Source organism: Salvelinus fontinalis, chromosome 13, assembly GCF_029448725.1.
Source record: "Salvelinus fontinalis isolate EN_2023a chromosome 13, ASM2944872v1, whole genome shotgun sequence".
Lineage (NCBI taxonomy): Eukaryota > Metazoa > Chordata > Actinopteri > Salmoniformes > Salmonidae > Salvelinus > Salvelinus fontinalis.
Genome location: NC_074677.1, coordinates 10,056,275 through 10,071,096, shown reverse-complemented (window position 1 = coordinate 10,071,096; position 14,822 = coordinate 10,056,275). Strand labels below are relative to the sequence as shown.

The 14,822-nt window shown below is 41.0% G+C and overlaps 1 protein-coding gene across 2 annotated transcripts in view; it reads right to left on the bottom strand.

The window, feature by feature from the left end:
- opcml (opioid binding protein/cell adhesion molecule-like) overlaps nt 1–14,526 on the bottom strand; it is a 363,698-nt gene extending 349,172 nt beyond the window's left edge. For both annotated transcript variants that reach the window (XM_055941638.1, XM_055941639.1), the window contains exon 1: nt 14,201–14,526. In XM_055941638.1, the coding sequence (XP_055797613.1) occupies nt 14,201–14,261 (61 nt within the window). In that variant the 5' untranslated portion in view covers nt 14,262–14,526. The remainder of the gene's footprint in view (nt 1–14,200) is intronic.
- Nucleotides 14,527–14,822: the final 296 nt, after the last annotated feature.

Sequence of the window (14,822 nt, the reverse complement as noted above, 5' to 3'; positions counted from 1 at the left end):
ATGTCCTGTACACAGTAGTACAGCTTGTCTGTCGATAGCTCCTCTTATCATTTGTTTCACACTTGCACCCTGCTTACATACTAAAAAGGAACAAAAAGTCCTTCTGACTAAAACTACACACATCAGATTTATAGATTTATGATTCTAATAAATTTCATACAATCATACAGTGACAGGGTAGAATTCTGTTAGTTATAGTTCTACGTTAAATGTATACATAATTTAGTCATTATTCATAAAATTCATAACACTTAGGTAAGTTAGGATCACCTTTACGGACCACATTTAAGGACCAAAAAACTTACAGCTGTGCCATATAAATTGCAAAATAGTTGGGAAGAGATTTTCGATGTACCCATTCCATGGCACATGGTTTATGAATTGATACGCAAAACAACGCCGGATTCAAAACTTCGAATTTTTCAATTTAAATTATTGTACAAAATTCTTGCAACTAATAGAATGTTATATATATGGGGGATACAATCTTCTCAGCTCTGTAGATTCTGCTGTGAGGAGGCAGAGTCATTAGACCATTTATTTTGGTATTGTCCGCATGTAGCTCGTTTTTGGTCACAGGTCCAGGAATGGTTGAAGAATTGCAACATTTGCGTAGAACTAACGCTACAGATAGCAATACTGGGGGATTTGAAAAGCCATAGTCAATCAATCAATAATATAATAATTATTTTAGCAAAAAAGTTTATTTTTAATTTACAATCCGTGGAAGCTATGAGAATAGGAAGATTCAAATCTTTTGTGAAGCATCACAGCACAGTTGAAAAATATATGGCAAATAAAAATCCGAAATGGATGATGTTGGAAGATAGATGGGAAAGGTTGAGTGGAGCTGAAGGGTGGGACTAATAACAAGATAAACAATGTAGGGCATACGGGATCTGTGAAATGTGTATAGGTGCGGAGCTATTGTGAAATAGCACAGTTACAAGTGGAAATCAAACTGGATGGACAACAGAAATAGAGGAAGGACTAAGAACAAACAAGAGAGAACTATTATAAAGTAGACTGTGTCTGTAAAATGTGTATAAGATGTATAAATTGAAGGTAAAAACAGAAATGTTTATCAGTTTACTCCAATTGGGGGATCGGTGGTAGGGTTTGCTGGGAATAATAATAAAGGTATACTCTTTTAAAAAAGTATGTATGTCAATGTAGGTATGTGTATGTATATATGTGTATATGTATGCATACGTGAAAGGATATATATATTTACCCCCAAAAATATGGGGGATTGGAAATGATGCAGACAATTACATTGGAAGCAACATTCTTTCCGCAATATTAAGCTGATCCACCCCCCGAGAAAAAAAAAAAAAAAAAAAAAAAGTTAGGATCACCACTTTATTTTAAGAATGTGAAATGTCCGAATAATAGTAGAGAGAATGATTTATTTCAGCTTTTATTTCTTTCATCATATTCCCAGTGGGTCAGAAGTTTACATACACTCAATTCGTATTTGGTAGCATTGCCTTTAAATTGTTTAACTTGGGTCAAACGTTTTGGGTAGCCTTCCACAAGCTTCCCACAATAAGTTGGGTGTAACTGAGTCAGGTTTATAGGAAATTCTGCCCAGAAATTGTCTATAGAATTGAGGTCAGGGCTTGAGGGAACAGAGACCTGTTGGCTCTCTGTTCCCTCAATATACCCTCACACTGAGTTGTGCAAGGCAGATTGGGTTTCAAGCATCTGGTCAGCACTTCCTGGCTTTGAGTCAACAGATTCTGACAATTGTGACGAACGATGTCTTAGGCCAAAAAGAACACAGGCTGTTAAAGGGAGTAAAGACAAACCTCCAGTGACAGTAATCACACATAAATCAGCATCTCCAAAACAGTTGGATGAATGAATGGTCAAAGACTTAGAAACATCCACAAGACTGGGAATGAAGACGTGGGACCATTTAAAGAGATGTAAGAAACTCTACATTCTACATCCTTATGATGAGTTACAGTTATTAGCCTTTGTTATGAACAACCTTAAACATGGCGTACTTGAAGAAAAGGTTTGTGGAGCTGTGAGAGGTGAAGAGCAAGATGTAGCCGATGGATGGAGAGCCATACATGTTTTTCTTAAGGGTCTGACCAATGCAACCACCAATTGAGGAGAGATAACCAAATATGTCCAGAAACCGAAAGAGACGTTTGTTGAATTTTAAGAAAGGTTCAGAGCAGAGGTGGTCAGACACAGTGGGTTACCCAACTTGAAGATGAAGATGCACTCAACTCCTCCAAAAATGGGGAAATCACAGATCAGTTGATGCAATCCATACACAAATGATTTGCGCAAAACTTTTGTTTCCACAACTACTGATTGGGAGAGACAAAACTACGGTGACATCATCGACAGGCTTTTACGACTGGACAGAGACATCAATCAACCTAATAAACTGTCTGTCATCAGAGTTGCGCAGATTCCGAGTGAAACCAACAACATTACTCGTTCAACAGTATGTCATAATTGCAGAATTTCGGGACACTGGCAACGAGAATGTCGGGAAAGAAAACGTGTCTTCATGAGAAGTGGCCAGGAGAGGCAGGGTCCATCTAAAGGAAAATGGAAACAGGTCAACAGCCCCAACGACGCAATGCTGATGTAGAAATTGAAGAAGCTCTCTCCGGCTCAGCAGCATAGTTTGCTGGATGGCAGTAAACTAACAGACCCCCTCTTACGTCCCATCTCAGCTGGTATACATATGAAATCGGATGGAATATATGTGAACATGATGATTAACAACTTTGCAGTAGATTTCTTTTGTAGATATGGTTGCTGAAGTCACTGTATTGCCCATTTCCTATGAAAAACATAAAAACTCTGCAAAAAAAGAAACGTTCTCTCACTCTCAACAGTGTTTATTTTCAGTAAACTTAACATCTGTAAATATTTGTATGAACATAAGAAGATTCAACAACTGAGACATAAACTGAACAAGTTCCACAGACATGTGACTAACATAAATGGAATAATGTGTCCCTGAACAAAGGGGGGTCAAAATCAAAAGTAACAGTCAGTATCTGGTGTGGCCACCAGCTGCATTAAGTACTGCAGTGCATCTCCTCCTCATGGACTGCACCAGATTTGCCAGTTCTTGCTGTGAGATGTTACCTCACTCTTCCACCAAGGCACCTGCAAGTTCCCGGACATTTCTGGGGGGAATGGCCCTAGCCCTCACCCTCCGATCCAACAGGTACCAGACGTGCTCAATGGGATTGAGATCCGGGCTCTTCGCTGGCCATGGCAGAACACTGACATTCATGTCTTGCAGGTAATCACGCACAGAACGAGCAGTATGGCTGGTGGCATTGTCATGCTGGAGGATCATGTCAGGATGAGCCTGCAGGAAGGGTACCACATGAGGGAGGAGGATGTCTTCCCTGTAATGCACAGCGTTTAGATTGCCTGCAATGACAACAAGCTCAGTCCGATGATGCTGTGACACACCGCCCCAGACCATGACGGACCCTCCACCTCCAAATCGATCCCTCTCCTGAGTACAGGCCTCGGTGTAACACTCATTCCTTTGGCGATAAATGCAAATCCGACCATCACCCCTGGTGAGACAAAACTGCGACTCGTCAGTGAAGAGCACTTTTTGCCAGTCCTGTCTGGTCCAGCAACGGTGGGTTGGTGCCCATAGGTTATGTTGTTGCCGGTGATGTCTGGTGAGGACCTACCTTACAACAGGCCTACAAGCCCTCAGTCCAGCCTCTCTAAGCCTATTGCGGACAGTCTGAGCACTGATGGAGGGATTGTGCGTTCCTGGTGTAACTCTGGCAGTTGTTGTTGCAATCCTGTACCTGTCCCGCAGGTGTGATGTTCGGATGTACCGATCCTGTGCAGGGGTTGTTACACATGATCGTCCACTGCGAGGACGATCAGCTGTCCATCCTGTCTCCCTGTAGCGCTGTCTTAGGCGTCTCACAGTACGGACATTGCAAATTGCAGTCCTCATGTTTCCTTGCAGCATGCCTAAGACGCATTCATGCAGATGAGCAGGGACCCTGGGCATCTTTCTTTTGGTGTTTTTCAGAGTCAGTAGAAAGACCTCTTTAGTGTCCTAAGTTTTCATAACAAAACAGTGTTTAAACCCTTTACAATGAAGATCTTTGAAGTTATTTGGATTTTTACAAATTATCTTTGAAAGACAGGGTCCTGAAAAAGGGACGTTTCTTTTTTTGCTGAGTTTATGTCCTCAGCACACGGACAAGAAGATGAGAGCAACAGGAGTGGTGGGTGGAAGACAGACATGAAGCAGACCAAACAATTTTCAATTTATATTTGTCCAATAAAGATTGATGCAGGAGTGTGGATAGGCTCCTTTGAACAACTTATTTTAGGCCTCGACGTTATTATGCAACTTGACTCTACACTGAACATCTCTGAAGGAAAGGTGACGGGGAAAATTAGACAACTGCAGGGATCTACAGTTCAGAACCATCCTATTTGGACTCTGAAGAAAAATGAGTGTAGAACTTTGGACATGGAACCACAGGGTTGAGTCCGTTTGAGGTCGTCACAGGTCGACCGATGTCACTACCAGGCACGTTAGATTTGAGAAAGGCAGATGTAAACTTTATGAGTGACACAATGCTTAACTATTGCCTTCAACGTTCTATTGCAGGAGGGGAAGCAGACAGAGAAGTAAAAGAGGCTTGGGGAATAAATCCCGAGGGGGGACATGACATAGTGCCAGGACAGTGCGTGATGGTAAAAAAAATATGTAAGAGACACATTAGAGCCAAAATGGGAAGGTCCTCATCAAGTTTTGCTCATAACCAGGTCAGCAGTGAAAGTCCAGGGCAAATCATGATGGATACATGTCACTCATTGCAAGGTTGTCCATTTTGATGACAAAGCCTGGAGAATAAAGAACTAATTGATTACCAGTTGGGAGTCAATCTCGGGTGAAGAAGCATAGTAAAATGATCAGAACCTGATAAGCTTCTATGTTGTACACCGTAGTCATCATATTAGGGATATCTAGGTGAAATCTCCAGCTTTTCCTGAAAATCGGGACATGCTTACTTAGGGAGATCTATGTGAAATATACACTGCTCCAAAAAATAAAGGGAACACTTAAACAACACAATGTAACTCCAAGTCAATCACACTTCTGTGAAATTAAACTGTCCACTTAGGAAGCAACACTGATTGACAATAAATTTCACATGCTGTTGTGCAAATGGAATAGACAAAAGGTGGAAATTATAGGCAATTAGCAAGACACCCCCCAAAACAGGAGTGATTCTGCAGGTGGTGACCACAGACCACTTCTCAGTTCCTATGCTTCCTGGCTGATGTTTTGGTCACTTTTGAATGCTGGCGGTGCTCTCACTCTAGTGGTAGCATGAGACGGAGTCTACAACCCACACAAGTGGCTCAGGTAGTGCAGTTCATCCAGGATAGCACATCAATGCGAACTGTGGCAAAAAGGTTTGCTGTGTCTGTCAGCGTAGTGTCCAGAGCATGGAGGCCCTACCAGGAGACAGGCCAGTACATCAGGAGACGTGGAGGAGGCCGTAGGAGGGCAACAACCCAGCAGCAGGACCGGTACCTCTGCCTTAGTGCAAGGAGGTGCACTGTCAGAGCCCTTCAAATGACCTCCAGCAGGCCACAAATGTGCATGTGTCTGCTCAAACGGTCAGAAACAGACTCCATGAGGGTGGTATGAGGGCCCGACGTCCACAGGTGGGGGTTGTGCTTACAGCCCAACACCGTGCAGGACGTTTGGCATTTGCCAGAGAACACCAAGATTGGCAAATTCGCCACTGGCGCCCTGTGCTCTTCACAGATGAAAGCAGGTTCACACTGAGCACATGAGCACATGTGATAGACGTGACAGAGTCTGGAGACGCCGTGGAGAACGTTCTGCTACCTGCAACATCCTCCAGCATGACCGGTTTGGCGATGGGTCAGTCATGGTGTGGGGTGGCATTTCTTTTTGGGGCCGCACAGCCCTCCATGTGCTCGCCAGAGGTAGCCTGACTGCCAATAGGTACCGAGATGAGATCCTCAGACCCCTTGTGAGACCATATGCTGACACATGCACATTTGTGGCCTGCTGGAGGTCATTTTGCAGGGCTCTGGCAGTGCACCTCCTTGCACTAAGGCGGAGGTACCGGTCCTGCTGCTGGGTTGTTGCCCTCCTACGGCCTCCTCCACGTCTCCTGATGTACTGGCCTGTCTCCTGGTAGGCCCTCCATGCTCTGGACACTACGCTGACAGACACAGCAAACCTTTTTGCCACAGTTCGCATTGATGTGCCATCCTGGATGAACTGCACTACCTGAGCCACTTGTGTGGGTTGTAGACTCCGTCTCATGCTACCACTAGAGTGAGAGCACCGCCAGCAGTCAAAAGTGACCAAAACATCAGCCAGGAAGCATAGGAACTGAGAAGTGGTCTGTGGTCACCACCTGCAGAATCACTCCTGTTTTGGGGGGTGTCTTGCTAATTGCCTATAATTTCCACCTTTTGTCTATTCTATTTGCACAACAGCATGTGAAATTTATTGTCAATCAGTGTTGCTTCCTAAGTGGACAGTCTGATTTCACAGAAGTGTGATTGACTTGGAGTTACATTGTGTTGTTTAAGTGTTCCCTTTATTTTTTTGAGCAGTGTACATTTCTCTTGAAACCAGGACATGTTACTTTCACTTTTTGTTTCCTTCGTTACAGGATATGAGAATCTACCATCTGAAGCTGCAGCAATACCCCTTGACCCAAGACCTGTACCTGAAACGGTACAAGATCACCGGAGAAGTGTTCATTAGAAACGTCCTTATCAACCAGTGGAACGGAAGAAGAATTCCTCACTAGCAGACTGTCAGAACATAATCTCTAATAGTTATCTTTGTAGGACTGCTGGTCATACTTACAAGACTCTGTGAATGATTACCTTGCCAATAGGACGATTTAACATTATTGTCTTGCAGACAATCATTTTTTTTAGGAGTTTCCTCCTTGTACAGGATGTGGTAGGAATCGTTAGAGACATCATCATCACACCTGTTAATACATATTTTCTATAACTTTGTGGGAATCTTACTTCTTACAGTAACGGCAAGTAAAAAATGCCCTTTGTGTTTTATTGAAATTGTGAGTGCGAAATTACAAGATTATGTTGAAATACTGTTATTGCATCAAATGGTGGTTTTATGGAGTAGAATATCGTTTTTAGAACACTCTCATCTGTTCGTGGTCTTCTGAGTTGGGCCTCTGGGGGCTTAATGCTGACAGTAGATTTAAGATGACTTTGGTGATAAAAACCTAAAAACCGCATTCCATAGCATGAGTTGGTGTTTGTGTGCTGGAAGGAACCAGGGAGAGATGGCTTGTGTATGTGTTTCTACACAATGAGAACAGTCTTTACAGCAGATACTGTCTTCTGTGAAATATTAGTATCTTTCATATGAATCCTAACCTTGTGATCCATTCCATACATCTATTGTTTGTCATGAACATTCAGGAGGATATACTTTGCTATAAAATGCTGTGGCTCAAAACCGCTCATTGGGCTCTCAACGAATCATCTAGGGGTGGTTCGTCGACTAGCTTCATTATTGCAATAATGAATCAATGTTATTAATAAGTTTTGAATAAAGTAATATTCTGATTGGTTATTGACCTTGTCTCTCCTCATTATTGATTAGTATTTCCAGGACAAAATGCAAGGTGTTTAATGTGAATGATTTTATGCTTACAGCTAATGTTTTTCATACTGTCTATTTTTTATGTTTTCTATTCTGTTTTCTAAAAATACATTTTAAGTATATTTCTTTTTAAAATGGTCTAAGGGGAGTGTAAGAATATTTGATGATAAATATACAACGCAGAGGACTAAAGTCTAGAGGGAATTCATGATCAATGTAATTAGTTGTTTTTCTGTAATGGGGAACTGAAGATAAATGGGTCAGGAACACGGGAGGTTCATAGCTACATGAGGCAAGTTCTCATCGGTCTGAATTGTCTATACATTGAGCATGAAATGGGATACTTGGTATTTGGCCATGTTCCCAATTTTACTGTAAGGAATTCTAATTGGTCAACCACAGGCTAGGGTTGGGGGTATAAACTACATTCTGTCTCTTTGTTCAGGGGATAAACCATTGCGGACAGGGAAGAATGGACATCTGCCGTCTACTTTCCAGCATAACAACTATAATTTGTTCTCTTTGAATAAATATATTTTCTCCCCCTGATTTCCTTTGTGGTCTGTGTTATTGAAGAATAACATCAACTGCTAACAGTAGCCTACTTCAAGTATGACTTGACTTGTAGCTACCCTAGGTAGCTGTATTATTTTGGTTTGGCTTTTTGATATGTTTCAGAGATGGACTGATTAGCATCCTCTTGAACAAACAGTGTGCTTACTTTACTGCCAGAAGACATTGATCTGTTTGTTGCTACCCTCTGGACAGCAGACCATTAGAATAGCTAGTAGGCAAGGTTTTGTAACCTTATTTAGTCCTACCTGCTATGGTTGGTTTTAAATGAATTGGTATGCACACGTTTTGGGGTAGATTTACTGTGTTCAGGGAAAGGGGCGATACCTAGTCTGTTGTCCAAATGAATGTATTCAACTGAAATATGTCTTCTGCATTTAACCCAGCCCCTCAGAGAGGTACGGGGGGATGCCTTAGTCGACATCCACATCTTCGGTGGACAGTGAGTTAACTGCCTTGCTCAGGGGCAGAACAACACATTTTTACCTTGTCAGCTCGGGATTCAATCCACCAACCTTCCAGTTACTGGCCCAACGCTCTAACCACTAGGCTACCTGCCTACCTAATAATATATAACGCATGCTCCACTCTTAAGTTCAAGTTGATCTTGTTGACTGATGCCAAGGCGGAGGCTGTAATTGGAGCAGCTGCTGACCAGAAGACTGCAGTCAAGGCAGCACTGGTCCACACCTGTCTGTCGAGTGAGTACTATTGGTTGGTACTGTATGCGCCTTTAGGATCCTCTTGCTGTGTAGGGTATTGTACTGGCCTGTGTGTTACAGTATTTCACATGTGCAGTAGTGTTTTGCATTATATTGCTTAATTTTTCATTTGTGTCTACTTTGAATTCAATCTAAGCCACAGGTTGTTAACTTCCTCCATTTTGTACTTGACCTTTATGGACGCAGACCCCAAGATGTTCAAGGAGCAGTTTGAGAGCAAACATCCCAAATCTCCCCAATGATCCCAGTACTGGTTGATGTTCATCCTTAGGTGACCACACAGTCTCTATTGGACCTACTGTACAGCTGGGGTAAGATTCTTCCATCATTCACAGACAGTAGACTTTGTGTAAACCACCATGTTGTCAACAAAATGCTGTCCTCAATGCTAAAGTTGTATTGTTTATGGCTCAATTTTGGGAAATTCTGTGATCACTCATCATTTTAATTGTTGTGATTCACAGATACACGATGACCACGATTTGAATGCTGCAACTGAGATGGAATGTGACCCCGAGTATGTGACCCCGAATATGACTGGACATGAAATTTGTGACAATGACTGACCTTAAAAGGGGTGCAGAAGCACACCAGCACCCCATTTTATGTTTATCAATCATCTCTATAAAACCACCCTACCTTGTTTATTTTCCCTATTCTGCCTCTTTCACTTGTTCTTCTCCTGATTTGATAACATCTAGACTAAATAACACATTTAAAAGTGTTATAGAGTAGTTTTTGTAACCTTTTCCCCCCCAGTGTAACTGTCATACTCCTGCTTTTTCTGAGATTCAGACAATTTATGGTAAATGTGCTGCTCACAATTGACAGCAGAAACATAGATCTGTTTAATAGAAGAGAAGGGTGTTGATATAGCTGCGTTTAGGCATGGCTTCCTTGTTTAGAGTCTGTTAAGTGTGTTTTTCAATCTGCTGGAGTTGACCTAGCATTTTATATTAAACCTACCTAAAACATCCAGTTGTTTCTCCATTTGTAACTCACCCACCGAAAATCACAATATACTGTTTTATATTTTGTGTTATTTGAGCTGTTCTGATTCCTAAAATGGAAAAGCAAAATAATCTGTGCACTCTTGGATCGTAATAATAGTTCACATGGTGATCTTCGATGTCCCAGGTTTGTGGCATGAATAAATTAATAAATCATTTATATCTTTACTTCAAGTCAGATGTTTATATGTTATTTATAAAAGGCTGAAGGAGAAATGGATCTGGTAAAATAAGGATATATTGCTAATATCATCTAGATACCTAGCTAGCTATTTTCTTGGCAAAGATTTAGGATAGTATTCTATACAAGACAAGACCAAATGCATAATATAAGCCAACAATTATTATTTAAATAAAATATGAAACAGTAAATGAAAATGTTCAATATATATTTTGTTTTGGATCAAGGTAGCTAGTAGCTAGAAATGACGTGCAGGAGCTTTCAGGGATTTGTAGCCTTGCATGATGTCAACTTTCATGCTAATTCCCATGTTCAAATCTAAAGGTACATATAGATTAATATATTGATTAAAAGTCACCTTGTTCAAGAGAGATTTGCATAGTTATCAAAACGTTACACCAGGGAAAGCCTACATGAAACACAGACCTTATATATGTTGAAAAAACGATTGGAACCATTTCCGTGTTTGCCTGCTAGGTTTTATGGGTATTATGACGTGTCCACTGTTGGGCTCTATACATCACCCTGTAATTGAGGCAAGGATGAATACGATGAACATATCTCTTATTATGTTCAAAATAATCAGTCAGACACATTTCTGAGTAAATGCGCACCGGAGAATTCCACACGTACCCTTTTGAAAGTCTTCATTAGATGTGTTTGTACATTTGAGACGCTGTTATTTCAAGGTTCATTATCTTACAAATAGCTGAGAGAACAAAACATTGTGCTCCAGTCACACAGAGCTGTCGAAGATAATGAATTGCATCGAGTGTGCACAATCGATAAGAACGCTTTGTAAATCAGCCGGCAAGTCTATAGCATTACTGTATGAAAATTAACAAGAGAACCCCAAGCTTTAATGGGATCATATTAATCTTCCCACTCATACATATTATGAAAGCTTCCTGCAAGGACCATATAGGCAGATGGCTTGCGAAACACTTACGAATGCACTGCGTGGCACCTTATAGTCTGTAGTCATTTACTTAGGACTGGGCGGTATAATGTATTTTACTATATACACCGGTATTGATGTACACACCGGTGTGTATTTTAACAGTACCTTCTATAAAGTTATTTTTATGTTTGAATTGTTATATGCAACAATTGAGTAATGAATCAACAAAACGTCAATCATCCGTTTTTACCAGTGGTAAGAGACTGCTAACAGCTGAGCACTGCTAGATTATGGAGGATTCTCTACCTTCTCTGCTGCTAGCACAACAAGTAAAAAAACAGAAGGCAAAAAAATTGTGACACCATGTGTAAATTATAGCAAATGAGTGCAGGAAATTAACACATTTATGAAAATGCTGGAAATTAAGGAATACAAGTGAATTCTGGAATTGAACCAATAACTATGCAAATGTCAACCATTGGGAAGTACTAGAGTTTGAGGCTACAAAATATACTTTGATTGCTATGAAATGCTATACAAATAGGACTGACTACTTAATTGAAGGTTAATTGTCAGGTTTGCACTCCTATTATTTTTGGTTAAAGTTTGGATGACCACTATAAAACAAATCAGAATTGAAAAAGCCCATTAAAACCACTTACAATTAATTTCTTGCCATCCTAGGGTTATGTACTACCCATAATGTATATTTAGAACTTTTTATATTCAGAAACATAAAATACCATCTAATACCGTTATACCGTCAGAAATTAGAAAAATACTAATAATAATATGATATTTTGGTCAGATTGTCCAGCCCTAATTTAGGTAATGTGGTCTCTTGTGTCTAATCAAAGTTACTCGATATGACAGGTCCTGGATTCTACAGGAAATCACATCCATTTTCTTCAATCATTCTCATCTTGAGGGAAGTGACCGGTGTTTCCCACTAAGGTCTTCCAGGCAATACCTAATGCAACCAACATCAACATTATCAGCAGGATGGGGAGTGGGGAAAAGGAACATGGAGAACTCCTAAAAAGACTAACTAGGGTCAGTTTCAGACATTGAGGGAGTATAGACTACATTTCAGTGTATTTCGGCTGAGATGTAGTATAAAACAAGTAGACACAGAGAAGCAATAGAAATCTATGCCAAATTATATACAGTACACAATACTATTGATTGAGTGCAAAAAGACAAAATGGATGCCACATCGACCTTAGCAGACAGAGTCCTTCATACATCTGTGAATGGTCGTTGTGCTTGTACTGTTTATGAAGCTGGTTGATTTGATGAACTTTGACAAGGATGCAACCTGCTCTGGGCTGTGACGGAGAGAGTACAATGGTAATGGTACTGTAGGGACAGAGCACACAGATTTAGCTTATTCAGTGTTTCTACCAAAGTATGACCATACACATTTTTTATTACATCTCATTCAAAAAATGGTTCCTAGTTGAGTAGTTGAATCCATGTTAACCACAGTGTATTGACATTAAAATATATAATTTCTATAATACATGAGGGGCTATGGGTAGATGTGCCGGCATTTGAAAGACAGGGACACTGTAGATTTTCCATAAGCTTATGTCAGTAGCTTGTTGTTGGCCAGGAGTATAAAATATCCTGCTATTTCTGTAGGAGTCGTAGGGTTCAAGGAGGAGTCTTAGGGTCCATGGAGGAGTTTGAGGGTCCATGGAGGAGTCATAGGGTCCATGGAGAAGTCTTACAGTCCATGGAGTAGTCTTAGGGGTCCATGGAGGAGTCTGAGGGTCCATGGAGGAGTCATAGGGTCCATGGAGGAGTCTGAGGGTCCATGGAGGAGTCTTAAGATCCATGCGTATCATTCAACATCCAAAAATCAATAGCCATAGTTGCAGTGGTATATGAATAATCCACCCATTTGGCTAGAAGAGTATCAAAAAGGACCCTTCAATAGTGTACAACACCATACCCACATTGAGTCTCCATTTGAGTGACTGCACTGCCTAGACAGCAGTGTTCTCCTGATGTCATTGCCCCAGTGGCGGGCGGTGCCCCTACTATAGGCCCTATGATTTCACCGTGGAACAGATGGAGTCTGTTAGTCATGCCGGATTGCTATTGACCCCAAAGCTCTCGGTAAGTAGGGCCACCACATGCCATCTGCATTGCTAACTGTCCTGGCTATGCTGCGTCTTCATCCAGTGCAAGCTCGGATACACCCCTGCAATGTAACTGTTTCAGCTTGTGCATGACTTTTAGAAGTGTGTGTATGTGTGTGTGTGAGTTTGCGTGTGTGCGTGTGTGCTTGCATGAGGAAGTATGTACAATGTGGTATATGAGGATAGTTTGGATAATGTACTATTACATTGGGCTAATCCTGAAAAATATGACCTACACAATTTTCAGAAATGTAGAATTTTACTCCAGTAATATATCCAATAACAGAAGTAAATCAATTCAAATAGAAATGTGCCTCAAGCCCTTTCCAATTGTAATCATAGACTCTCGTTCCCTGAACATCAATTATGAAACACACACTCTCCTCTCTGTTGATTAACATGTCAAAGTCACTCACAAACGCTGCACGTCTAGCTGCGACCGACACAAATTATCCAGACCTTGAAATCATGGCGTGAAAAAAGCGGTTCCATTACCCTGGAGAATATAGGCTTCTCCTTAGACATGGCCCCAGAATGATCAATATTAATTTTCTTGGCTAGGATCAAAACGGGAAAAAAATGGTATTCTGCACTGTATGCTGTTGCCATTACAAGCTTTTCTTTACGTTAGTTTCTGTCTACATCAAAACCCAATGGAAGCAAGTTTTGGCAATGCTGTGGGAGCTTGGGAGGACACACAATCAAGCAAGTATCTCCTTGAGCTAAGACCAAAGCTTTTTAGTAGATTCAACAATGCCTGGACCACTTTCCTCCACTGTGTTTCATCTGAATATTTTACAACAGCTTATATTGACAGTAACAGACCAATTCTTGGGAGAGAGAGAGGGGAGAGTGAGGCAGATTGTGTGATTGTCAAATGTAGCTCCCCCGGTAGAACTCTGTTGCTACGGTTTATCACTTTGCAACATTAGTACCAATACAAGAGCCAGAGAGCGGTAGATGGTGAGAAAGAAAAAGAGAGGGAGAGTAGTCTTACCTGGGAACACGAGCAGAGCGAACACCCATGACAGGATGAGGAAACACATAGAATTATACATTCTTCCAATTTAATCTGTTGACACCGTTGAACACTTATGCTTCTTCTTCTCCGTCTTCTTGTATTATAGTAGTGTTTTTTCAAACAGGAACACAGACAACAAGACAGTGATGTTTTTCTCTCCTTCGTAAATCTACAATTTTGGAGTTTTTCCTTCGACTCTGGTGTTCTCTGTGCTGAAGGTTACTTAAATCCACTGCAAATTGTGGCAGCATGCAGCGACCGAGTCCTCATTCAGTATTCTCACTCACACATACACAGGGACCAAGCCGAGGGAGAGGGGTGGTCTGTCTCTGCTCTCTCTCTATTGGCCGAGGCTTTTGACTGTCAGTGCCATTTGGTTTGCTTAATCTAAGGAATGTGAAAAGATTTACACTTTCGATACTTAAGTATATTTGAGCAATTACATTTACTTTTGATACTTAAATGTATTTAAAACCAAATACTTTCAGACTTTTACTCAAGTGGTATTTTACTGGGTGAGTAATTTTCTATTAAGGTATCTTTCATTTTACTAGACGACATGTGTACATCTTGTTGTTATGAATTGATGCTGTAAAAC